This window comes from Eleutherodactylus coqui, chromosome 4 (genome assembly GCF_035609145.1).
Source record: "Eleutherodactylus coqui strain aEleCoq1 chromosome 4, aEleCoq1.hap1, whole genome shotgun sequence".
In the NCBI taxonomy this organism is placed as follows: Eukaryota; Metazoa; Chordata; class Amphibia; order Anura; family Eleutherodactylidae; genus Eleutherodactylus; species Eleutherodactylus coqui.
Window position 1 is genome coordinate 277,595,765 of NC_089840.1, and position 26,132 is coordinate 277,621,896.

The 26,132-nt window shown below is 45.0% G+C and overlaps 1 protein-coding gene and 1 pseudogene across 1 annotated transcript in view; both read left to right on the forward strand.

Moving 5' to 3' along the window:
- Positions 1-279: 279 nt before the first annotated feature.
- LOC136626719 (zinc finger protein 208-like) overlaps positions 280-26,132 on the forward strand; it is a 214,852-nt gene continuing 188,999 nt past the window's right edge. The window contains exons 1-3 of the mRNA XM_066601725.1: positions 280-450; positions 533-656; positions 739-803. Coding sequence (XP_066457822.1) covers positions 427-450; positions 533-656; positions 739-803 — 213 coding nt within the window. The 5' untranslated portion in view covers positions 280-426. The remainder of the gene's footprint in view (positions 451-532; positions 657-738; positions 804-26,132) is intronic.
- Positions 12,347-24,235, forward strand: LOC136624994 (zinc finger protein 271-like; annotated as a pseudogene).

Sequence of the window (26,132 nt, forward strand, 5' to 3'; positions counted from 1 at the left end):
TAGCCATGCCACAGGCAATCAACCATGGTAGCCTTGGAGCCTTCAGTAGGCCACAGACTTCTATGGCAACTAAATGGCACCTTATGATCTCATTGCGGGACGGGGGGCATTTGTGACCTCTTAATGTCCTGTTTCATTCAGTCTTCTACATTGCTGCATTTTTGTCCTAATATGGACAACTGCTATAATAACAGGTGACCATAACTGGAGACATGAAGGACTCTGGGAATGTCTGCAGTGATATTTATGGATGTATCTCCCCACAAACAGGATTACACGGTAGTGAAGAAGATTTCTAGTGATGGCTGTCAGGCCCCAGGGTCTGATGGATGGGGAAGACCCCTGAGCCCAATCACAGGGCCTCCACCTCACCCTCTGATACTGGAAGAGATCAATGAGCAGAAGATCCTAGAACTCACCAACAAGATGATTGAGCTGCTGACTGGAGAGGTGACGCTGCTGGGAATGCTGGGACATTATACAGTAACGCTATGGCGGTATAATGTGTCTGGGTGTATCCTTGTGTTGTCAGGTTCCTATAAGGTGTCAGGACGTCACTGTCTATTTCTCCATGGAGGAGTGGGCGTATTTAGAAGGACACAAGGATCTGTACAAGGACGTCATGATGGAGGACCACCAGCGCCCCCCATCACTAGGTAATAGACAGGACTAAATCCACATGGCCTTTATTATTTGTATGTAGAGAATGAATTCAGTGGCTGTCTGTGTTTTCTGCAGGTAGATCCAGTAAGAGAACAGCAGCGGAGAGATGTCCCCGGCCTCTTCTTCCACAGGATGATCAGGTAGATGGAGAGAAGGTTTCATAAATTCTCCCATCTGGTCTGTAGGACGGCTGGGAAGGTCTTGTGTTCAGTCTTATTATATGACTAGCTGATATGCCCAGCTTCACCCAATTTAATTTGATACAATCATTTACGTGTTGTTGGCACAGAAATTTTATGAAGTGCTGGTTACTTCCGAGAAACCAAGGAATAAAATATGTATACACATAGAGGAGCTTTAGATTCTCCTCAGACTGCTTATACTGATGTCCCTCTGCAGAATATTCCACCCGTTCCACTCTTCCCACTTAGGACCTAAAGAATTGTTGTGCCAAATTTCATGCTTGTATGACACCAGGAAGTTCCATTACATAGGGCTGCACTTGCTTCTGCAATTAGCATTGAATAAGCGAGTTGTGACCTCTTTACTTTTCCTATTTAGGATCTAAAGAATGGTTGTGCCAAATTTCATGGTTTTACGACACCAGAAAGGTAGAGAATTAGATTAGGTACATTACATAGGGGTGCCAATACATTTGTAATTAGCATTGAATTATCAAGAATTAGTGGCAAGTGAGTGAGTCAGTCAGTGAGGACTTTCGTCTTTATATCTTTATTTAGATAGATAAATATAGAGATATATAGATTGATACTTGTGTAATGAGAAAGCTGGAGATGGCAGGATTACAGCCGACCGCAGACATTAGATCTCCACATCTTATCACTATTTTCTGGTTCTCGAGACTTCTGGTTGGAATAAAGAAGCAACAGGTTGCAGTTATACAGGAGACCTGCAGCTATTTGGCCCAGATCACTACTGCTGTCATGTCATTCCGACTCCTCATACTAATTAATGACCTTTTCTGGCCATATAAAACCTCCCACACGACTTCTCCAACTGTGTGATGACTTTTACAATATTTATTTCACAGCTGGTGAATCCGGATGAAGATCTGATCCCTATTGATGCCACAGAGACACATGTGAGGGGGGATCAGCCGTGTAAGGAGGGGATTCCTACAGATAACCCCGGAGGTAATGCTTTATTCAGATGGGACGATCTGCCCATATAAACACTGCACGAGTGGTGACGTCACCGCTAGTTATTAGCGCTCAAGCAGATCCTCGATGGCTTCTCGCTCAGTGCTTCACATTCTATGTAAAGCTCTGAGCGGGAAGCGTTTAATGTAGCAAGAAGTCAGCGATCCAGCGATGATTTTTATGCTGGCTGAAAGTGAGCGATAACGAAAAGTGTATGAATAGTAAATGATTTTTTAACGATTATCACGCGTTTTTTTTTTCATTTGAATGGATTTTAATAGAGATGAGCGAACATACTCGTTTCGAGTAATTACTTGATCGAGCACCGCGATTTTCGAGTACTTCTGTACTCGGGTGAAAAGATTTGGGGGGCGCTGGGGGGCGGGGGGAGGCGTGGCGGAGCGGGGGGTAGCAGCTGGGAACAGGGGGGAGCCCTCTCTCTCTCCCTCTCCCCCCCACTCCCCGCTGCAACCCCCCACTCACCCACGGCGCCCCCCGAATCTTTTCGCCCGAGTACGGAAGTACTCGAAAATCGCGGTACTCGGGCGAAAAAGGGTCTTGGCCGAGTAGGCTCACTCATCTCTAGATTTTAATAATCGTCCCATGTAAGTGGTGCTTTAGACTACATGTAGAGAAGTGTCTGTGTTGTCAAGTTTTTCAGTATTTTCTTTTGTTCGGCCAAAATGTATAATCATTAGAGATGAGCGAACGTACTCGTCCGAGCTTGATATTCGTGCGAATATTAGGGTGTTCGGGATGCTCGTTACTCTTAACGAGCACCACGCGGTGTTCCGGTTACTTTCAGTTTCCTCTCTGAGACGTTAGCGCGCTTTTCTGGCCAATTGAAAGACAGGGAAGGCATTACAACTTCCCCCTGTGACGTTCAAGCCCTATACCACCCCCCTGCTGTGAGTGGCTGGGGCGATTAGATGTCACCCGAGTATAAAAGTCGGCCCCTCCCGCGGCTCGCCACACATGCCTTGTGAGTTAGCTGAGGGAAAGTACTATCGTGCTGGTGCTGCTGTAGGGAGAGCGTTAGGAGTCAGTGTAGGCTTCAAGAACCCCAACGGTCCTTCTTAGGGTCACATCTACCTGTGTGCAGGCTGCTGCTAGCAGTGTTTTTTTTTTTTTTTTCTCAAAATCGGCAGTGCAGAGCATTGCACTCGGTATTAGGGACAGAAGTGGTGCTTAGGCAGGGAGAGTGTTAGGAGTGAGTGTAGCCTTCAAGAACCTCAACGGTCCTTCCTAGGGCCAAATTTAACCGTGTGCAGTACTGTGCTGGCTGCTGTTAGCAGTGTTGCATTTTTTTTTTTTTTCTAAAAATCGTCTGTGCAGAGCATTGCACCCTCCATTGATACTACAGGGACAGAATTGTGTAGGCAGGGCCACAACACAGTTATTGTTCATTGAATATACGCAGTGGGTCCTTCCCTTTGCAAAAAAGGAAAATAAATTATATTTGGCCTGCCTGTCTCAGTCCTAAGGTCTCCGTGTACGTGTGTGCTGCGTGGACTACGTACAAAAATCAGACGCAACCAGCTACGGTTTACTGCAGGCTTGCGCCATTGTCTTTCCTGACTGGCAAATACCTGCTCTGCTAGAGTTAATAACTCTGCTACACTAAAGTTGTGTGTCACTTTTTCAGGGCCACACTACAGTTCTAAAAGTTATTGTTCATTGAATATACGCAGTGGGGTCTTCCCTTTGCTAAAAAGGACCAAAAATTATATTTGGCCTGCCTGTGTCAGTCCTAAGGTCTCCGTGTACGTGTGTGCTGCGTGGAGAACGTACAAAAATCAGACGCAACCAGCTACGGTTTACTGCAGGCTTGCGCCATTGTCTTTCCTGACTGGCAAATACCTGCTCTGCTAGAGTTAATAACTCTGCTACACTATAATTGTGTGACACTTTTGGAGGGCCACACCACAGATATTAAACTTCTTGTTCATTGAATATACGCAGTGGGTCCTTCCCTTTGCAAAAAAGCGAAAACATTATATTTGGCCTGCAGGCTTGCGCCAATTTATTTCCTGCCTGGGAAATCAAATCACTGGTAATACAGCATGCTGAGGGGTAGGGGTAAGCCTAGAGGACGTGGACGTGGCCGAGGACTCGTAGGCCCAAGTGAGGGTGTGGGCACAGGCCGAGCTCCTGATCCAGGTGTGTCGCAGCCAACTGCTGCGCGATTAGGAGAGAGGCACGTTTCTGGCGTCCCCACATTCATCGCCCAATTAATGGGTCCACGCGGGAGACCTTTATTAGAAAATGAGCAGTGTGAGCAGGTCCTGTCCTGGATGGCAGAAAGTGCTTCGAGCAACCTATCGTCCAGCCACAGTTCTGCGCCGTCCACTGCTGCAAATCCGAATCCTCTGTCTGCTGCTCCTCCTTCCTCCCAGCCTCCTCACTCCACTACAATGACACATGCTCAGGAGCGGGAACACTCCCAGGAACTGTTCTCGGGCCCCTGCTCAGATTGGGCAGCAGTGGTTCCTCTCCCACCAGAGGAGTTTATCGTCACTGATGCCCAACCATTCGAAAGTTCCCGGGGTCCGGGGGAAGAGGCTGGGGACTTCCGCCAACTGTCTCAAGAACTTTCTGTGGGTGAGGAGGACGATGACGATGAGACACAGTTGTCTTGCAGTGAGGTAGTAGTAAGGGCAGTAAGTCCGAGGGAGCAGCGCACAGAGGATTCGGAGGAAGAGCAGCAGGACGATGAGGTGACTGACCCCACCTGGTGTGCAACGCCTACACAGGACAGGTCTTCAGAGGGGGAGGCACGGGCAGCAGCAGGGCAGGTTGCAAGAGGCAGTGCGGTGGCCAGGGGTAGAGGCAGGGCCAGACCGAATAATCCACCAAGTGTTTCCCAAAAGCGCACCCTCGCGCCATGCCACCCTGCAGAGGCCAAGGTGCTCTAAGGTCTGGCAGTTTTTCACAGAGACGCCTGATGACCGACGAACAGTGGTGTGCAACCTTTGTCTCGCCAAGATCAGCTGGGGAGCCACCACCAACAGCCTCACCACCACCAGCATGCGCAGACATATGATGGCCAAGCACCCCACAAGGTGGGACGAAGGCCGTTCACCGCCTCCGGTTTGCACCGCTGCCTCTCCCCCTGTGCCCCAACCTGCCACTGAGATCCAACCTCCCTCTCAGGACACAGGCACAACCGTCTCATGGCCTGCACCCACACCCTCACCTCCGCTGTCCTCGGCCCCATCCAGCAATGTCTCGCACCGCACAGTCCAGCCGTCGCTAGCGCAAGTGTTGGAGCGCAAGCGCAAGTACGCCACCACGCACCCGCACGCTCAAGCGTTAACGGTCCACATAGCCAAATTTATCAGCCTTGAGATGCTGCCGTATAGGGTTGTGGAAACGGAGTCCTTCAAAGCTATGATGGCGGCGGCGGCCCCGCGCTACTCAGTTCCCAGTCGCCACTACTTTTCCCGATGTGCCGTCCCAGCCCTGCACGACCACGTCTCCCGCAACATTGTACGCGCCCTCACCAATGCGGTTAGTGGCAAGGTCCACTTAACTACGGACACGTGGACAAGCACAGGCGGGCAGGGCCACTACATCTCCCTGACGGCACATTGGGTGAATTTAGTGGAGGCTGGCACAGAGTCAGAGCCTGGGACGGCTCACGTCCTACCCACCCCCAGAATTGCGGGCCCCAGCTCGGTGGTGGTATCTGCGGCGGTGTATGCTTCTTCCACTAAAGCACCCTCCTCCTCCTCCTCAACCTCTGTCTCGCAATCTAGATGTGTCAGCAGCAGCAGGACGTCGCCAGCAGTCGGTGTCGCGCGGCGTGGCAGCACAGCGGTGGGCAAGCGTCAGCAGGCCGTGCTGAAACTACTCAGCTTAGGAGATAAGAGGCACACGGCCCACGAACTGCTGCAGGGTCTGACAGAGCAGACGGACCGTTGGCTTGCGCCGCTGAGCCTCCAACCGGGCATGGTCGTGTGTGACAATGGCCGTAACCTGGTGGCGGCTCTGCAGCTCGGCAGCCTGACGCACGTGCCATGCCTGGCCCACGTCTTTAATTTGGTGGTTCAGCGCTTTCTGAAAAGCTACCCACGCTTGTCAGACCTGCTCGTAAAGGTGCGCCGGCTCTGCGCACATTTCCGCAAGTCCCACACGGACGCTGCCACCCTGCACACCCTGCAACATCGCTTTAATCTGCCAGTGCACCGACTGCTGTGCGACGTGCCCACACGGTGGAACTCTACGCTCCACATGTTGGCTAGGCTCTATGAGCAGCGTAGAGCTATAGTGGAATACCAACTCCAACATGGGCGGCGCAGTGGGAGTCAGCCTCCTCAATTCTTTACAGAAGAGTGGGCCTGGTTGGCAGACATCTGCCAGGTCCTTCGAAACTTTGATCAGTCTACCCAGGTGGTGAGCGGCGATGCTGCAATCATTAGCGTCACCATTCCTCTGCTATGCATCTTGAGAAGTTCCCTGCAAACCATAAAGGCAGCCGCTTTGCGCTCGGAAACAGAGCCGGGGGAAGACAGTATGTCGCTGGATAGTCAGAGCACCCTCCTGTCTATATCTCAGCGCGTTCAGGAGGAGGAGGAGGAGGATGAGGAGGATGAGGAGGAGGGGGAAGAGACAGCTGGCCCACTGCTGACGGTACACATGCTGCTGGGCTGTCATCATTTCAGCGTGTATGGCCTGAGGAGGAGGAGGAGGAGGAGGAGGATCCTGAAAGTGATCTTCCTAGTGCGGACAGCCATGTGTTGCGTACAGGTACCCTGGCACACATGGCTGACTTCATGTTAGGATGCCTTTCTCGTGACCCTCGCATTCAACGCATTCTGGCCACTACGGATTACTGGGTGTACACACTGCTCGACCCACGCTATAAGGAGAACCTTCCCAGTCTCATTCCCGAAGAGGAAAGGGGTTCGAGAGTGTTGCTATACCACAGGACCCTGGCGGACAAGCTGATGGTAAAATTCCCATCTGACAGCGCTAGTGGCAGAAGGCGCAGTTCCGAGGGCCAGGTAGCAGGGGAGGTGCGTAGATCGAGCAGCATGTACAGCCCAGACAGTGCAACAGTCTTTAAGGGCCTGGCCAGCTTTATGGCTCCCCAGCAAGACTGTGTCACCGCTCCCCAGTCAAGGCTGAGTCGGCGGGAGCACTGTAAAAGGATGGTGAGGGAGTACGTTGCGGATCGCACGACCATCCTCGGTGACGCCTCTGCCCCCTACAACTACTGGGTGTCGAAGCTGGACACGTGGCCTGAACTAGCGCTGTATGCCCTGGAGGTGCTTGCTTGTCCTGCGGCTAGCGTCTTGTCGGAGAGGGTGTTTAGTGCGGCTGGGGGAATCATCACAGATAAGCGTACTCGCCTGTCAACCGACAGTGCCGACAGGCTAACACTCATCAAGATGAACAAAGCCTGGATTTCCCCAGACTTCTCTTCTCCACCAGCGGACAGCAGCGATACGTAAGCAATACGTAGGCTGCACCCGCGGATGGAAGCTACGTTCTCTCTCACCATCCAAAACGGGGACATTTCTGCTTCATCAATCTGTGTCTAATATTCCTCCTCCTCCTCCTGCTCCTCCTCCTGAAACCTCACGTAATCACGCTGAACGGGCAATTTTTCTTAGGGCCACAAGGCTCACTCATCTAATTTTTAGAAACAATTTTTATATGTTTCAATGCTCTTAAAAGCGTTGAAACTTTAACTTGAACCAATTTTTCGTTAAACTGGGCTGCCTCCAGGCCTAGTTACCACTTAAGCCACATTAACCAAAGCGATTAATGGGTTTCACCTGCCATCTTGGTTGGGCATGGCCAATTTTTACTGAGGTACATTAGTACTGTTGGTACACCAATTTTTTGGGGCCCTCACCTACAGTGTAATCATAGCAATTTGTATGTTCTTCGCCTGCACTCATGGTACAGAAAGGTGTGTGGGGTTGGCCTACACTTTAGCTACATAAATGTAACTTGGGCCTTGGCTATACTGCAGCTACTGAAATGGAACTAAGACTGCGCTCCCACTATACTGCTGCTTCGGAATTGTTACTGGGGCCTGTCTTGAGTGCTACTATTGCTGACATGGAACGAAGACTGCGCTCCCGCTATAATGCTGCTTCGGAATTGTTACTGGGGCCTGTCTTGAGTGCTACTATTGCTGACATGGAACGAAGACTGCGCTCCCGCTATAATGCTGCTTCGGAATTGTTACTGGGGCCTGTCTTGAGTGCTACTATTGCTGACATGGAACGAAGACTGCGCTCCCGCTATAATGCTGCTTCGGAATTGTTACTGGGGCCTGTCTTGAGTGCTACTATTGCTGACATGGAACGAAGACTGCGCTCCCGCTATAATGCTGCTTCGGAATTGTTACTGGGGCCTGTCTTGAGTGCTACTATTGCTGACATGGAACGAAGACTGCGCTCCCGCTATAATGCTGCTAGTGATATGTTAGTGGGGCCTGTCCTAATGCTACGGCTGAAATGTTACGAACTCTGGGCTCTGCCTATACCGCTGCTAATGGTATGTCTCTGGGGTGTGGAAACAGAGGCTTCCCAAAGACATGATGGCGGCGAGGCCATTTCCCACCAACGCGGTTACTGTTAAGGTGCATATAACCACGGACACGTGGAGAGGACACGTAGTGCCTCAAAAACATCCCCCTCCTCCTCCAACAGGGAAAACAAACATTCTTGGCAAATGCCTTTGCATTGGTTCGTTTGGTGGCAGTCCAAGAATTTCACCTTTACCGACACTACAAGAGAGCCCCCCCACCATCCCCCCGCCACGGCCCACTTAATCCTGGCCACATTCCGAAAACCAACAAAATAAAACCGCGCTACTAGGTCCGCAGTCACCACCACATTACCACCAATGCGGTTACTGTTAAGGTGCATATTACCAGTCTGACTGGGGCATGCAGAGACACCTTGACAGAATGAATAGTGTGTGGCACATAGGTTCCCCATTGCTATGCCCACGTGTGCAGCTCCTGATGGCGGTGGCACAGGATTCTATTTCTCATTGCTTCTGTACAGCATTGTGGGCTATCGCCCCGCCCCTTTTAAAGAGGGTCGCTGCCTAGCCGTGCCAACCCTCTGCAGTGTGTGCCTGCGGTTCCTCCTCATGGCAGACGCACTTCTAAATAGACATGAGTGTGGCGTGGCATGAGGGCAGCTGAAGGCTGCGCAGGGACACTTTGGTGTGCGCTGTGGGGGGGAGGGGGGGCGGTTGGGCAGCATGTAAGCCAGGAGAAGTGGCAGTGGAGTGTCATGCAGGCAGTGATTGTGCTTTGTTGGAGGTAGTGTGGTGCTTAGCTAAGGTGTGCATTGCTAATGAGGGTTTTTCAGAAGTAAAAGTTTTTGGGAGGGGGGGGCCCACTCTTGCCACTATTGTGGCTTAATAGTGGGACCTGGGAACCTGAGATGCAGCCCAACATGTAGCCCCTCGCCTGCCCTATCCATTGCTGTGTCGTTCCCATCACTTTCTTGAATTGCCCAGATTTTCACACATGAAAACCTTAGCGAGCATCGGCGAAATACAAAAATGCTCGGGTCGCCCATTGACTTCAATGGGGTTCGTTATTCGAAACGAACCCTCGAGCATCGCGAAAAGTTCGTTCCGAGTTACGAGCACCCGAGCATTTTGGTGCTCGCTCATCTCTAATAATCATGTGTAAATGTTATTTAACCCCTTAGTGACCATATATCTTTTCACGTCCTGGATGACTGAGCTTTTTCTACAAGGCGGTGATAAAACGTTGGCCCTGTAGAATAAAGCTGCGGGGTCGGCGGGTGTGACAGCTCCCTGCTATTGGCAGCCGTCAGTTGGGGCGGTCACTGGGGGCCATTATGTGCGATCCCCAGTCACATGATTGCTGTTATTTAACAGATAACTGCAAAAAGTAAAAAAAAAGTTTAAAAAGTCAAATTTTCATTTCCCCTCACCAATGCAATCTTCGGCCCGTCCACTGATCTGCGCTGATCTAACTTATTCAGATCACTAGCTATCATGTCTACCTAATTTATGAGAAATCCCCGGGAACGCTCACTTTCCGCACTTCTAGGAACAGCTTGTTAAGCGCCTTCAGTTTGAGACCATCGCACCCCAGCAAGCTTATGAGTCTGAGGAGGTGCAAAGGCTCACAGAGCACCATTTTTTACACCCCATCCCTGCCATTGAGGTCAAGAAATACCCCCTAAAAATTGTCCGGTTTGCAGCAAGCATGAGAGGAGGACGCATACCCAGTTTTATTGCCCCACATGCTCATCCCAACCAGGCCTCCGTAATGACCCCTGTTTCGAGACATACTACACAGTTTTACATTATCATTTTTATCTAAGATTTAATGATTGCCAAGAGGGTGATCTTTTTAAGGAGTCCAAATTTTTTTATTTTTTTTTCTGCACAAGTGAGCAATGGGGCCTGGAATTTATTCAGTTGTGCCCTGAAAGCCAAATAGTGTTTCCTCCATTATAGACCTAGCCATGTGTCCAGTAAGCAGAATGGGGTTAAAATGGGGGTCTTGCTGAACACCCTTTTTCTTGCTTGAAACAAAGAAAATTGTCATGAACATACTTGTGAAAAAAATAAAATTTAATTTATTTTTTATCTGCTTTTTAGTAATTTTTGCAAAAAAACGTGGGGTCAGAATGCTCAGTACACACATAGATAAATGGTCTAAGGGGCCTAGTTTTCAAAATGGAGTCACTTGTGGGGAAGGGCGTTCTATCGTTTCGGCAAATTGATGGCTCTACAAGTGAGCAATGGGGCCTAAATTCATTCAGTTGTGCTCTGAAAGCCAAAGAGTGTTCCCTCCATTATAGGCCTAGCAACGTGTCCAGTAAGCAGATTGGGGCTACAATAGGTAATTATGAACACAGGGCAAACAGGGGCATCCATTTTGGGGTGCAAGTCTTCATTCCTATGTGTGCTGTACAAAAAAAACAGTTTTTAAAAAGACACAATTGCTAAAAAATGAAAGTCGTAATTTTTTTTTACTTCTGCTTTGCTTAAATTCAGTCAAAAACTGTGGGGTCAAAATACACAGTACAGCCCCAGATTAATTCGATAAGGGGTCTAGTTTTCAAAATGGGGTCATTTATGGGGTTTTCTATTACTTTGGCAGCTCAAGGGCTCTACAAGTGGGCAATGGAGCCTAAAACACCTTCAAGCAAAACTTCTGTTCTGAAAGCCACCAGCTGCTCCTTTCGTTTTGGGACCCGTTGTGCATACAGACATAAGATTGGGGCCACAATATGTATGTTTCTGAATACAGGTCAAACAGGTATATCATAAGCCAGAAAACCATACACATACAGCTGTTTCAGGGTTTTTGCACCTCATCAGTGTGCAGTAGGTTTCTGGCTTGGCTAATGAGAGGCCTTCTTCTAGATGTCTCCACACACCTCATAGGTGCTCTCCTTAAGGAGAGATGATACCCTTCCTGACCCACATCATAGGCGTCTCACTTGCCAAGTCAGAAACAGCTGTATGTGTATGGTTTTCTGGCTTGTGGTCAATTCTCAATCATTGTTCTAAAAACTTGTTTAAGGGCTCATGCCCAAAAGCATTGCGGGATACACCTGCAGATTTACGCCACGTAGGGTTGCCACCTTTGTCCTGAAAAAATAGCGGTCATGGTAAAAAGGGAGCATGGCTTATCGCTGCATTTTTTTCTCCTTTAGGCTGCCTGTCCACGGGTGATTGTGCATTGCGTTACCCATGACTATAATCCGGCCACAGGTAACACAGTGAATGCTTTCCATAGCGTTGCTATGGAAAGCGCAGCCGTGGCGTCTACGAGCAGAGAATCATAGCGATTCTCTGCTCGTGGGATCTAAATCGCGGCATGCCGTGATTCTCCGCGGTGAGCTTATCTGTCAGATAGGCTCACCACTGAGACCTGTTAGGCCCCCTGTCCACGGCAGTAAACCGCCGGTGAATCACGCTGTCTGAAGCTTTCCATAGCATTGCTATGGAAAGCGCCGTCCCACTGTCCACGAGCGGAGAATCATTGTGATTCTTGCTTGCGGCAGGCAATTTGCAGCATTCTGCAAATTGCCCCGATTCTCCGCGGTCAGCCTATCTATCAGATTAGGCTGACCAGTGGAGATTCGGCGGCGGCTCTTGCTTCCGGGCGGCGGCTCCCGTGGCGGAGCTCTGCCGCGGGATACCGCAACACCCGTGGCAAGGGGCCTTAGTGCTCCCCACCTCGTCCCCCGTGGCAAAATTTCGCTGGCGATATTCCGTCATGGCCGTGGACAGGGGGCCTTATTATTCCACACACTCTGCTTCCTCTCCTCCTCCTCCATCTCCTCATTATCTCCTCAATAAACCACCTTTATTTTAGATTAGACCAGCTAATGACAGTCTTGAAGGTAGCAGAAATAGTGTCCTCCTTAAAAAATCAGAAGGCCCTGGGTCCAGATGGATTTTCCACTGAATATTATAAAGCATTCTTATTGCCACTATCCACTTATATGGTTAACACCTTTAGTACTGCTATGCAGGGAGGAACTTTCCTCGCGGAAATGCTCCAGGCCACAATAGTAGTATTACCCAAACCCGGTAAGGAACCCAATGTCCCACGCGAATTTCAGACTGACTTCACTGCTCCACAGACTACCGATAATCCTCCCTGATATAATCCACTCGGATCAAAGGGTAGGTTTTGTGAAGGGTAGGTAGGCCTCGTATAGCATAAGAAGGATCCTGAATCTCAGCCACTTAGTGCAGGCCTCTCAGATGCTGACAATAATGCTGGCTTTAGATGCGGAAAAAGCCTTTGACAGAGTGAATCGGAGGTATGCTTTTGAGACTCTGAAAAGATTTGGATTTGGAGGGGGGTGTGATTCATGCCATCCGAGCCCTGTATTCATCTAACACAGTAAAAGTGCTGGTGGATGGAACTTTGTCTGGCCCTTGAACTATAACCAATGGAACAAGACAAAGGTGCCCATATTTCCCATTACTGTTTGTCCTCATCATAGAACTACTGGCAGAAATTATATGGTCCACTTTAGATATAGGGGGCATCCTTTTAAATTCAAAACAACATAAAATTGGATTATTTGGGGATGACAAAATCTCCTATGATAAGATTAACGTGAACAAGACACAAATTCTAGGTATTAACATATCTAAGAGTCTAAAAAACAATCGAAACAGAGTTTCCTTTCAGCTGGCAAGACAAGGACCATCCATATCTGGGTATAATTTTGACTTCCTCAACCAAAGACAAAAGTAAACTCCATTCAGAAAGAACTGGATCATTTATTAGAGCTGAATCTGTCATGATTTGGTAGGATTATGTCATACAAAATGAAAATCTTAGCTAAAGTATTATATAATTTTAGAGTCCTGCCAATATCATAGTTATCAACTCTATCAATTCTTGCCATGCATCGCAAACTTGGAGGGGCCGATATTGCTAACCTAGAGGCGTACTTTAAGGCTATCTTACTCAATCAAACAAGACTATGGGTAAACGAAGGAAGGGGCCCAGGTTGGGCAGGTATGGAAAAAAAACTATAAGGACTAGATCAAGCAAAGCATTATTATATGTGGCATCTGCATCAGTGTTGATAGGAATTCCTGAGACAAAAATGCAGATCCAGGGGTTATCTCCACCCACGCAAGTCTCTTTTGGGGTGTGGAAGGAACTTACACAAAAATGGCATGCAGTGATGTTCTACGAAAACCCTCCTTGCCTTTAAAGACTCTGTGCCTCCTTATACGTAGCTAAACCAGATTTAGGAATAACAAAATGGAAAGAAGGTGGCCTAAATTTAGTAGAAGATCTTGTGTCCTCCAGGGAAATCCTGTCCTATGAGGCCTTGTGGGTCAAATTTAATCTTGCACTTAGTGAAAGATTTAATTACTTCAGAGTCAAGTCCTTCTTACTGGATTTTCCTGTCTATAAAGAAAATCTTCCTTTTGGAATTAGTAAAATCACAACAAAACCAGCTCTAGAAAAATCAGCCACCAGACACGTGTATCATACATTAACAGGAAACCAACATCTGAAAAATAAATCTCATATACTAAACTGGGAAAGATAATTGTGAGAGGAATTTCCTATAGAATCTTGGGAAAAATCGTTTAACTCAGCAGTGAAGTCTACTAGAGGCATGGCCATTCTGGAAACACAGGTAAAACTATAAAAGAGGTAGTATTATCCCCCCCCCCCCCCAACTGATTACTAGCTGAATGAGAGGGGGAGATGGTTTGTGTTGGAGGGATTGTGGGCAGAAAGGATCTCTATCACATATATTTTGGTTCTGTCTGAGGTTAAAAGAATTCTGGAATGGAATTTCTGACCTTCTGTATCAAATATTACAAGTTTGTATACCAGAAGATCCCAAATTAGTTCTACTGTTGATAAACCTTGACAAACTCCAGCCACCACACAGATATTTAATAGGTCAATCTCTGATGATGGCAAAAACAGTCATAGCCAAATACTGGAGAGCGCCTTCACCCCGTCAATTGAAGAGTTGAAAAACCGATTAGCCGAGCTTTGCATATTTGAAAAATGGTTAGTTTTCTGTACTAATTGTCTAAAAAGATATATGGAGCCGTGGGATGCGTGGAGGAAATATTATGTATAAATGTCATATCTATTAGTATATCTGGTTGGAAGATGCCAAGTTTGTATTATAAGTTCATATAAGTCGTATTGTTTTTAAGTTTCTTTTAATACTTGGTAGGAGTCAGGAAGGAATTTGTTTCCCCCAAATGAGCTAAATTGGCTTGTTGTTTTTTCCCCCCTTCCTCAGGACCAACAAGGGGAGGTGGGGTTGAAACAGGCTGAACTAGATGGACATTGTCTAACATGCTATGTTAGTAATCTGAATTAAAGTAATCCATAGTAAATGCAATGTAGCAAATAACAGCTTAACAAAATTGTCTCAGTATAAGAATATGGTATATGAGTATATAGGCAATCATCATTGGTGTAAAGCAAATGTCGATTTTAAATATGTTTACATGTTCATATTTTTGTACGTTATTAGATATGTCTATGCATTTGTAATGTATAACCTCCATATTTGCTTTCAATAAAAAAATAATGTTAAATAAAACAAAGCCAGCCGTGCGTGGTTCTGCACAGAAGAAGAGGACTCGGTTTTGTTCCTTCCGCCCCTCCAGCCCTCAGACCATTAATAACAGGATCAAAACCAAAGGCTCTCCTACAAACTGCATTTTTATTTTATATACAAGTAATGCTATATTGAAAAATATTAAAATCAGTTTTATTCTTGGCAGATGACGACACCAGGAGCTCAGAGGGACATCTGATAACAACAGATTGTAAAGTGGATGGTCATGCTATCATACAAGATACATATGAAGAGCCTGCCCTTATCTCAGATATACCCACAGCTCTTCACAGCAAAGATCTATCCCGTGATCCTTCTGAACAGGTTTCATATTCTGATTCGTTACAGAATGTTAAACAAAATAAAATTTATAGAATGAATGTTGAACATCAAAAAGTTCACACAGGGGAGAAACCATATTCATGTTCAGAATCTAAGAAATGTTTTAACCGACAATCAAGTCTTGTGTTGCATAAGAAAATTCATACACGGGAGAAGTTATTTTCATGTTCAGAATGTGGGAAATGTTTTAACCAGAAATTACACCTTGTTACACATCAGAGAATTCATACAGGGGAGAAGCCATATTCATGTTCTGATTGTGGAAAATGTTTCAACCAAAAATCAAGTCTTGTTTTACATCAGAGAATTCACACAGGGGAGAAGCCATTTTCATGTCCTGAATGTGGGAAATGTTTTAGCCAGAAAATTAATCTTGTTAAACATCAGACAACTCACACAGGGGAAAAGCCATTTTCATGTTCTGAATGTGGGAAATGTTTTAATCAGAAAATTAATCTTGTTAAACATCAGAAAACTCACACAGGGGAGAAGCCATTTTCATGTTCTGAATGTGGGAAATCTTTCACACATAAATCTGGTCTTATTAAACATGAGAGAATTCACACAGGGGAGAAGCCATTTTCATGTTCAGAATGTGGGAAAGGTTTTAACCAGAAAATTAATCTTGTTAAACATTACATAACTCACACGGGGGAAAAGCCATTTTCATGTTCAGAATGTGGGAAATGTTTTAACCAAGAATCAAATCTTGTGAAACATCAGAAACTTCATACAGCGAAAAAGCCATTTTGATGCTCTGAATGTGGAAAATATTTTAACATTAAATTAGATCTTGTTAGACATCAGAGAATTCACACGGGGGAGAAACTATATTCATGTTCTGAATGTGGGAAACATTTTAACCGAAAAGCACATCTTGTGTTACATGAGAGAATTCACACAGAGGAGAAACTATATTCATGTACTGATTGTGAGAAATTTTTTCAGCAGAAATTATATCTTGCTGTACATCAGAGAATTCACACACGGGGGAGAAACTAAAAATGTCCTGAATGTGGGAAATGTTTGCAGCTGAATCAAATCTTCTTAGACATCAGAGAAGTCACTCAGGGAAGAAACCATTTTCATATCCTAAACGTTGGGAATATTTTACTTGGAAGTCAAATCCTGTTGACCATCAAAAAACTCACATAGGATAAACTACATTATTGTTTTGAATTTGGCAAATGCAGCGTTCACAGATCCCATCTTGTTAAACATTAAATAACTTATCAGGGAAGAAGACATTTTCCTTTTCTTTTTTATTAATAAATAGTACAAGAAAAAAAATTCAACATTAAAAGTCAAAGCGAAGTTACATGTATTACAAGATGATCAAGAAATATATGCAACGGCCAACTAATATCTGTTATCGGAAAATCAACTAGAACATCTATAGTGTATACCAACCATGTGTATAGAATATTTCACATTAATATATAAACTTGTTACCAATGACTAATAAATGTGTAAAACCTTACATGCTTGTGTTCTATAAATGGTAAGCTATCACCTCAGACCTCTGGAGATGAGAGGGGGCCGGTAGGTGTTATGTGTAGAAACAGTGAGGAGAGAACTATAAGGATCCCGGACTTTGTGGAACTAGTTTGGACACCGTCTGGTCTTCAAAAAGATCATTTCATTGGAGATAATCATCTGAAACATTACAGCCATAAGACAGACTTCAGAGTCTCCCCTTCATCCATCTCATCACTGCAGTTATGTGTATCACAACATGTTGTTTCCACTTCTCCTCATCAGGAAGAGCCATCAGTTATATCCCAGAGGTAGCTTGTGCTGGAGGGCGACCACTTCACAAAGGAGATTAACTCAGTACAGAGGGTACAAATTCTGGGATGGGACCATTTTAGCAGCATGAGTTCAGCGCCCATCTTCTATCATCAATGACATTGTGATGTAGGAACTCCACCGAGGCTAAAATATCTTAAATGTGTGAAGAAACTGATCAATGTCATCCGTCAATAAACCCCATAGCACACTACCTTGCAGTTACAATCTGGAGCAGATAAAGAGGGTCAGCGATCCTCCATGTGTAGCCAATCTAGAGTCACTTTACTGCTGCAAAGGCCATCATTAGAAAACTAATCTTTTCTTTGGAAGATTCTCCTCACCTCTCACACCATGCGATAGTCAGGAGATGCTGCACCTGGTATGAACCTATAGAAGAATCAGCTGGGCTCTGTAGTTCCACCATCAACAGGAAACACATTGAGGGCTCCGGTGCGGATCACCTTCCCTGAGGATGTGCAGGACACAGAGGTCTGTTACACGTGGTCACAATTGATTAATTTTTTAGGAGAAAAAGTGCACCGTTGGTGTGTCGGGATGAGCCAAAAAGTGCTGAAAGCCACTTGGAGAGTGGTGAACTATGCAGATGACATCACTGTCTTTGTGGCCCCAAGATCTCACAAAACTCCTCAGCATCAAATGGCCAGAAGAATTGCCAGGCAGAGTTGAAACACTAGGCTTAATGAGGTCCCATCACCTGCCCCTATGTGCTTTATTTCAGTCCATTAACCCCATAAAAAACGATAAAAAAGTTCCTTTTTTTTTACCTATTTGTGCAAAAAACCAAACTCCTCGCAGGATTTAGGTCCAGAAGTCTGGCCAGGGTCTTCCAGTTTACTCAACAGGGTTCCCGATTAGAGATGAGCGAACGTACTCGTCCGAGCTTGATATTCGTGCGAATATTAGGGTGTTCGGGATGCTCGTTACTCGTAACGAGTACCACGGGGTGTTCCGGTTACTTTCAGTTTCCTCTCTGAGACGTTAGCGCGCTTTTCTGGCCAATTGAAAGACAGGGAAGGCATTACAACTTCCCCCTGTGACGTTCAAGCCCTATACCACCCCCCTGCTGTGAGTGGCTGGAAAGATCAGATGTCACCCGAGTATAAAAGTCGGCCCCTCCCGCGGCTCGCCACACATGCCTTGTGACTTAGCTAAGGGAAAGTACTATCGTGCTGGAGCTGCTGTAGGGAGAGCGTTAGGAGTTAGTGTAGGCTTCAAGAACCCCAACGGCCCTTCTTAGGGCCACATCTACTAGTGTGCAGTACTGTGTTAGCACAGTATTTTTTTTTTTTTTTTCCAAAATTGGATCTGCAGAGCATTGCGCCCTGCAATAGGGACAGAAGTGGGGGTTAGGCAGGGAGAGTGTTAGGAGTTAGTGTAGGCTTCAAGAACCCCAACGGTCCTTTCTAGGGCCACATCTATCCGTGTGCAGTACTGTCCAGGCTGCTGTTAGCAGTGTTGCATATTTTTTTTTTTCTTCTCAAAACCGGCTGTGCAGAGCATTGCACCCGGCATTAATACTACAGGGATAGAATTGTGTAGGCAGGGCCAGAAGACATACATTATTCATTGAATACACGCAGTGTGGGTGTTCCTTGTAAAAAGCAGGGAAAAAATTCTATTTGGCCTGCCTCTTACAGTACTCAGGGCTCTGTGTACGTGTGTGCTGTGCGCTGAACGTTCAGAAAAAATCAGACGCAGTCAGCTACGTTTTACCGCAGAGGCCTTCTTCTAGATGTCTCCACACACCTCATAGGTGCTCTCCTTAAGGAGAGATGATACCCTTCCTGACCCACATCATAGGCCTCTCACTTGCCAAGTCAGAAACAGCTGTATGTGTATGGTTTTCTGGCTTGTGGTCAATTCTCAATCATTGTTCTAAAAACTTGTTTAAGGGCTCATGCCCAAAAGCATTGCGGGATACACCTGCAGATTTACGCCACGTAGGGTTGCCACTTTTGTCCTGAGAAAATAGCGGTCATGGTAAAAAGGGAGCATGGCTTATCGCTGCATTTTTTTCTCCTTTAGGCTGCCTGTCCACGGGTGATTGTGCATTGCGTTACCCATGACGATAATCCGGCCACGGTTAACACAGTAAATGCTTTCCATAGCGTTGCTATGGAAAGCGCAGCCATGGCGTCTACGAGCAGAGAATCATAGCGATTCTCTGCTCGTGGGATCTAAATCGCGGCATGCCGCGATTCTCCGCGGTGAGCTTATCTGTCAGATAGGCTCACCACTGAGACCTGTTAGGCCCCCTGTCCACGGCAGTAAACCGCCGGTGAATCACGCTGTCTGAAGCTTTCCATAGCATTGCTATGGAAAGCGCCGTCCCACTGTCCACGAGCGGAGAATCATTGTGATTCCTGCTTGCGGCAGGCAATTTGCAGCATTCTGCAAATTGCCCCGATTCTCCGCGGTCAGCCTATCTATCAGATTAGGCTGACCAGTGGAGATTCGTCGGCGGCTCTTGCTTCCGGGCGGCGACTCCCATGGCGGAGCTCTGCCGCGGGATACCGCAACACCCGTGGCAAGGGGCCTTAGTGCTCCCACCTCGTCCCCCGCGGCAAAATTTCGCTGGCGATATTCCGTCATGGCCGTGGACAGGGGGCCTTATTATTCCACACACTCTGCTTCCTCTCCTCCTCCTCCATCTCCTCATTATCTCCTCAATAAACCACCTTTATTTTAGATTAGACCAGCTAATGACAGTCTTGGAGGTAGCAGAAATTGTGTCCTCCTTAAAAAATCAGAAGGCTCTGGGTCCAGATGGATTTTCCACTGAATATTATAAAGCATTCTTATTGCCACTATCCACTTATATGGTTAACACCTTTAGTACTGCTATGCAGGGAGGAACTTTCCTCGCGGAAATGCTCCAGGCCACAATAGTAGTATTACCCAAACCCGGTAAGGAACCCAATGTCCCACGCGAATTTCAGACTGACTTCACTGCTCCACAGACTACCGATAATCCTCCCTGATATAATCCACTCGGATCAAAGGGTAGGTTTTGTGAAGGGTAGGTAGGCCTCGTATAGCATAAGAAGGATCCTGAATCTTAGCCACTTAGTGCAGGCCTCTCAGATGCTGATGATAATGCTGGATTTAGATGCGGAAAAAGCTTTTGACAGAGTGAATCGGAGGTATGCCTTTGAGACTCTGAAAAGGTTTGGATTTGGAGGGGGGTGTGATTCATGCCATCCGAGCCCTGTATTCATCTAACAAAGTAAAAGTGCTGGTGGATGGAACTTTGTCTGGCCCTTGAACTATAACCAATGGAACAAGACAAGGGTGCCCATATTTCCCATTACTGTTTGTCCTCATCATAGAACTACTGGCAGAAATTATACGGTCCACTTTAGATATAGGGGGCATCCCTTTAAATTCAAGACAACATAAAATTGGATTATTTGGGACGACATAATCCTGACACTGTCCGTAAGTAACTTTTAGCTATTTTATTGATTTTTTGCTACGCGTTTCTGCGGGCTTACCCGCTCTCATCAGGCATACATTTAAGCAGCACCATGCACAATTTATACATTTCTAAGACTCACATGAGCATTCAGACGCCGACACTCGTCTAGCTAAAAGTTACTTACGGACAGTGTGTCCTTTATCTTCACTGGAACCCACGAGCGCGGGGGAATTTTTTCTTATTTGATACGAGCTTTGTACAAACAGCCCGTTACGGCTGCTAACCCCAGAGACGCTCTCCGGTAATCTGGATTCGGGACTCCAGGGACGTTACGAGCCAGCTCGGATACAAGGTGCCGGTCAATCTCCTGGACAGGAGTTTTTGACCGTGCACCAGGTGAGTACCTAAAAGTATCTCACTTGTCTTAAATCGTTCTGTGTGAGTAGGCGCTGATCCTTGTTATTTTATAATCCTGACACTAGCACATCCTTTAGAAACCCTGAGGGCTGCCAAACTAATTTTCGAGCAGTTTAGCAAAATCTCCTATTATAAGCTTAACGTGAACAAGACACAAATTCTAGGTATTAACATATCTAAGAGTCAAAAAAAACAAACAATCGAAACAGAGTTTCCTTTCAGCTGGCAAAACAAGGACCTTCCATATCTAGGTATAATTTTGACTTCCTCAATCAAAGATTTAGAAAAAGAGAACTACCTGACATTATTAAACTCCATTCAGAAAGAACTGGATCATATATTAGAGCTGAATCTGTCATGATTTGGTAGGATTATGCCAAACAAAATGAAAATCTTACCTAAAGTATTATATAATTTTAGAGTCCTGCCAATATCAAAGTTATCAACTCTATCAATTCTTGCCATGCATCGCAAACTTGGAGGGGCCGATATTCCTAACCTGGAGGCGTACTTTAAGGCTATCTTACTCAATCAAACAAGACTATAGGTAAACGAAGGAAGGGGCCCTGGTTGGGCAGGTATGGGGGAAAAAACTATAAGGGCTAGATCAAGCAAAGCATTATTATATGTGGCATCTGTATCAGTGTTAATAGGAATTCCTGAGACAAAACTGCAGATCCAGGGGTCCACGCAAGTCTCTATTGGGGTGTGGAGGCAACTTACACAAAAATGGCATGCAGTGATGTTCCACGGAAACCCTCCTTGTCTTTAAAGACTATGTGCCTCCATATACGTACTTACACCAGATTTAGGAATAACAAAATGGAAAGAAGGTGACCTAAATTTAGTAGAAGATCTTGTGTCCTTCAGGGAAATCCTGTCCTATGAGGCCTTGTGGGTCAAATTTAATCTTGCATTTAGTGAAAGATTTAATTACTTCAGAGTCAAGTCCTTCTTACTGGATTTCCCTTTCCATAAAGCAAGTCTTCTTTTTGGAATTAGTAAAATCACTACAAAACCAACTCTAGAAAAATCAGCCACCAGACACGTGAGGTATTGTGGGCAGAAAGGATCTGTCTGAGGTTAAAAGAATTCTGGAATGGAGTTTCTGACCTTCTTTATCAAATATTACAAGTTTGTATACCAGAAGATCCCAAATTAGTTCTACTGTTGATAAACCTTGACAAACTCCAGCCACCACACAGATATTTAATAGATTAATCTCTGATGGTGGCAAAAACAGTCATAGCCAAATACTGGAGAGCGCCTTGACCCCGTCAATTGAAGAATTCAAAAACTTTGAGAGCTTTGCATATTTGAAAAATGGTTAGTTTTCTGTACTAATTCTCTAAAAAGATATATGGAGCCGTGGGATGCCTGGAGGAAATATTATGTATAAATGTCATATCTATTAGTATATCTGGTTGGAAGATGCCAAATTCGTATCATAAGTTCATATAAGTCGTATTGTTTTTACGTTTCTTTTAATACTTAGTAGGAGTCAGGAAGGAATTTTTTTCCTCCAAATGAGCTAGATTTGCTTGTTGTTTTTTTTTTTTTGCCTTCCTCTGGACCAACAAGGGGAGGTGGGGTTGAAACAGGCTGAACTAGATGGACATTGTCTAACATGCTATGTTAGTAATCTGAATTAAAGTAATCCATAGTAAATGCAATGTAGCAAATAACAGCTTAACAAAATTGGCTCAGTATAAGAATATGGTATATGAGTATATAGGCAATCATCATTGGTGTAAAGCAAATGTCGATTTTAAATATGTTTACATGTTCATATTTTTGTACGTTATTAGATATGTCTATGCATTTGTAATGTATAACCTCCATATTTGCTTTCAATAAAAAAATAATGTTAAATAAAAACAAAGTCAGCCATGCGTGGTTCTGCACAGAAGAGGACTCAGTTTTGTTGCTTTCGCCCCTCCAGCCCCCAGATCATTAATAACAGGATCAAAACCAAAGGCTCTCCTACAAACTGCATTTTTATTTTATATACAAGTGATGCTATATTGAAAAATATTAAAATCAGTTTTATTCTTGGCAGATGACGACACCAGGAGCTCAGAGGGACATCTGATAACAACAGATTGTAAAGTGGATGGTCATGCTATCATACAAAATACATATGAAGAGCCTGCCCTTATCTCAGATATACCCTCAGCTCTTCACAGCAAAGATCTATCAGTGGATCCTTCTGAACAGGTTTCATCTTCTGATTCGTTACAGAATGTTAAACAAAATAAAATTTATAGAACGAATGTTGAACATCAAAAAGTTCACACAGAGGAGAAACCATATTCATGTTCAGAATCTAAGAAATGTTTTAACCGACAATCAAGTCTTGTGTTGCATAAGAAAATTCATACACGGGAGAAGTTATTTTCATGTTCAGAATGTGGGAAATGTTTTAACCAGAAATTACACCTTGTTACACATCAGAGAATTCATACAGGGGAGAAGCCATATTCATGTTCTGATTGTGGAAAATGTTTCAACCAAAAATCAAGTCTTGTATTACATCAGAGAATTCACACAGGGGAAAAGCCATTTTCATGTTCTGAATGTGGGAAATGTTTTAGCCAGAAAATTAATCTTGTTAAACATCAGACAACTCACACAGGGGAAAAGCCATTTTCATGTTCTGAATGTGGGAAATGTTTTAATCAGAAAATTAATCTTGTTAAACATCAGAAAATTCACACAGGGGAGAAGCCATATTCATGTTCTGAATGTGGGAAATCTTTCACACATAAATCTGGTCTTATTAAACATGAGAGAATTCACACAGGGGAGAAGCCATTTTCATGTTCAGAATGTGGGAAATGTTTTAACCAGAAAATTAATCTTGTTAAACATTACATAACTCACACGGGGGAAAAGCCATTTTCATGTTCAGAATGTGGGAAATGTTTTAACCAAGAATCAAATCTTGTGAAACATCAGAAACTTCATACAGCGAAAAAGCCATTTTGATGTTCTGAATGTGGAAAATATTTTAACAATAAATTAGATCTTCTTAGACGTCAGAGAAGTCACTCAGGGAAGAAACCATTTTCATATCCTAAACATTGGGAATATTTTACTTGGAAGTCAAATCCTGTTGACCATCAAAAAACACACATATAGGATAAACTGCATTATTGTTTTGAATTTGGCAAATGCAGCGCTCACAGATCCCATCTTGTTAAACATCAAATAACTTATCAGGGAAGAAGACATTTTCCTTTTCTTTTTTATTAATAAATAGTACAAGAAAAAAAATTCAACATTAAAAGTCAAAGTGAAGTCACATGTATAACAAGATTATCAAGAAATATATGTGTGTATAGAATATTTCACATTAATATATAAACTTGTTACCAATGACTAATAAATGTGTAAAACCTTACATGCTTGTGTTCTATAAATGGTAAGCTATCACCTCAGACCTCTGGAGATGAGAGGGGGCTGGGAGGTGTTATGTGTAGAAACAGTGAGGAGAGAACTAGAAGGATCCCGGACTTTGTGGGACTAGTTGGGACACTTTCTGGTCTTCAAAAAGATCATTTCATTGGAGATAATCATCTAAAACATTACAGCCATAAGACAGACTTCAGAGTCTCCCCTTCATCCATCTCATCACTGCAGTTATGTGTATCACAACATGTTGTTTCCACTTCTCCTCATCAGGAAGAGCCATCAGTTATATCCCAGGGGTAGCTTGTGCTGGAGGGCGACCACTTCACAAAGGAGATTAACTCAGTACAGAAGGTACAAATTCTGGGATGGGACCATTTTAGCAGCATGAGTTCAGCGCCCATCTTCTATCATCAATGACATTGTGATGTAGGAACTCCACCGAGGCTAAAATATCTTAAAAGTGTGAAGAAACTGATCAATGTCATCCGTCAAACCCCATAGCACACTACCTTGCAGTTACAATCTGGAGCAGATAAAGAGGGTCAGCGATCCTCCATGTGTAGCCAATCTAGAGTCACTTTACTGCTGCAAAGGCCATCATTAGAAAACTAATCTCTCTGGATGATTCTCCTCGCTCCTCACACCATGCGATAGTCAGCAGATGCAGCACCTGGTATGAACCTATAGAAGAATCAGCTGGGCTCTGTAGTTCCACCATCAACAGGAAACACATTGAGGGCTCCGGTGCGGATCACCTACCGAGGATGTGCAGAACACAGAGGTCTGTTATCCGTGGTCACAATTGATTAATTTTTTAGGAGAAAAAGTGCACCGTTGGTGTGTCGGGATGAGCCAAAAAGTGCTGAAAGCCACTTGGAGAGTGGTGAACTATGCAGATGACATCACTGTCTTTGTGGCCCCAAGATCTCACTAAACTCCTCAGCATCAAATGGCCAGAAGAATTGCCAGGCAGAGTTGAAACACTAGGCTTAATGAGGTCCCATCACCTGCCCCTATGTGCTTTATTTCAGTCCATTATCCCCATAAAAAATGATAAAAAGGTTCCTTTTTTTACCTATCAATGCAAAAAAACCAACTCTTCAAAGGATTTAGGTCCAGAAGTCTGGCCAGGGTCTTCCAGTTTACTCAACAGGGTTCCTGGTACATTCAGTGAGGCTCCCTATACACATGCTGTCACAGCTCTGACTGGAAGAGAGCTTTTTGGCACAAATATAGTGTAGTCATTGGTATATAAAAAAGTACATACTGCTTCAGGGTTAAAAAAATTATCTGTTGCTTTCTATGTTGTTCACAATGTGTTAAACATTTTGTCACCTTTATTGTATGGGTTGTGATTAGGGATGAGCGAGTATACTTGCTAAGGCACTACTCGCTCGAGTAATGTGCCTTAGCCGAGTATCTCCCCGCTCATCCTGAAAGATTCGGGTGCCGCCGCGGTGCGGGGAGCTGTGGGGAAGAGCGGGGAGGAATGGAGGGGAGATCTCTCTCTCCCGCCCGCTCTGCCCCGCTCCCCGCCGCAACTCACCTGTCAGCTGCGGCGGCACCCGAATCTTTAGGGACGAGCAGGGAGATACTCGGCTAAGGCACATTACTCGAGCGAGTAGTGCCTTAGCGAGTATACTCGCTCATCCCTAGTTCTGGTGATTGCGGTGACACCATTTATATATCTGAGAGGAACACTTTTATGAATTACAATTTTTATGGAAAAGTGGTTTTCCATATATTTTTTAATGTGCAGTTTTTTAAAATGTATTTAAAAGGGGTTTTCCAGAAAAATACTATTGATGGATA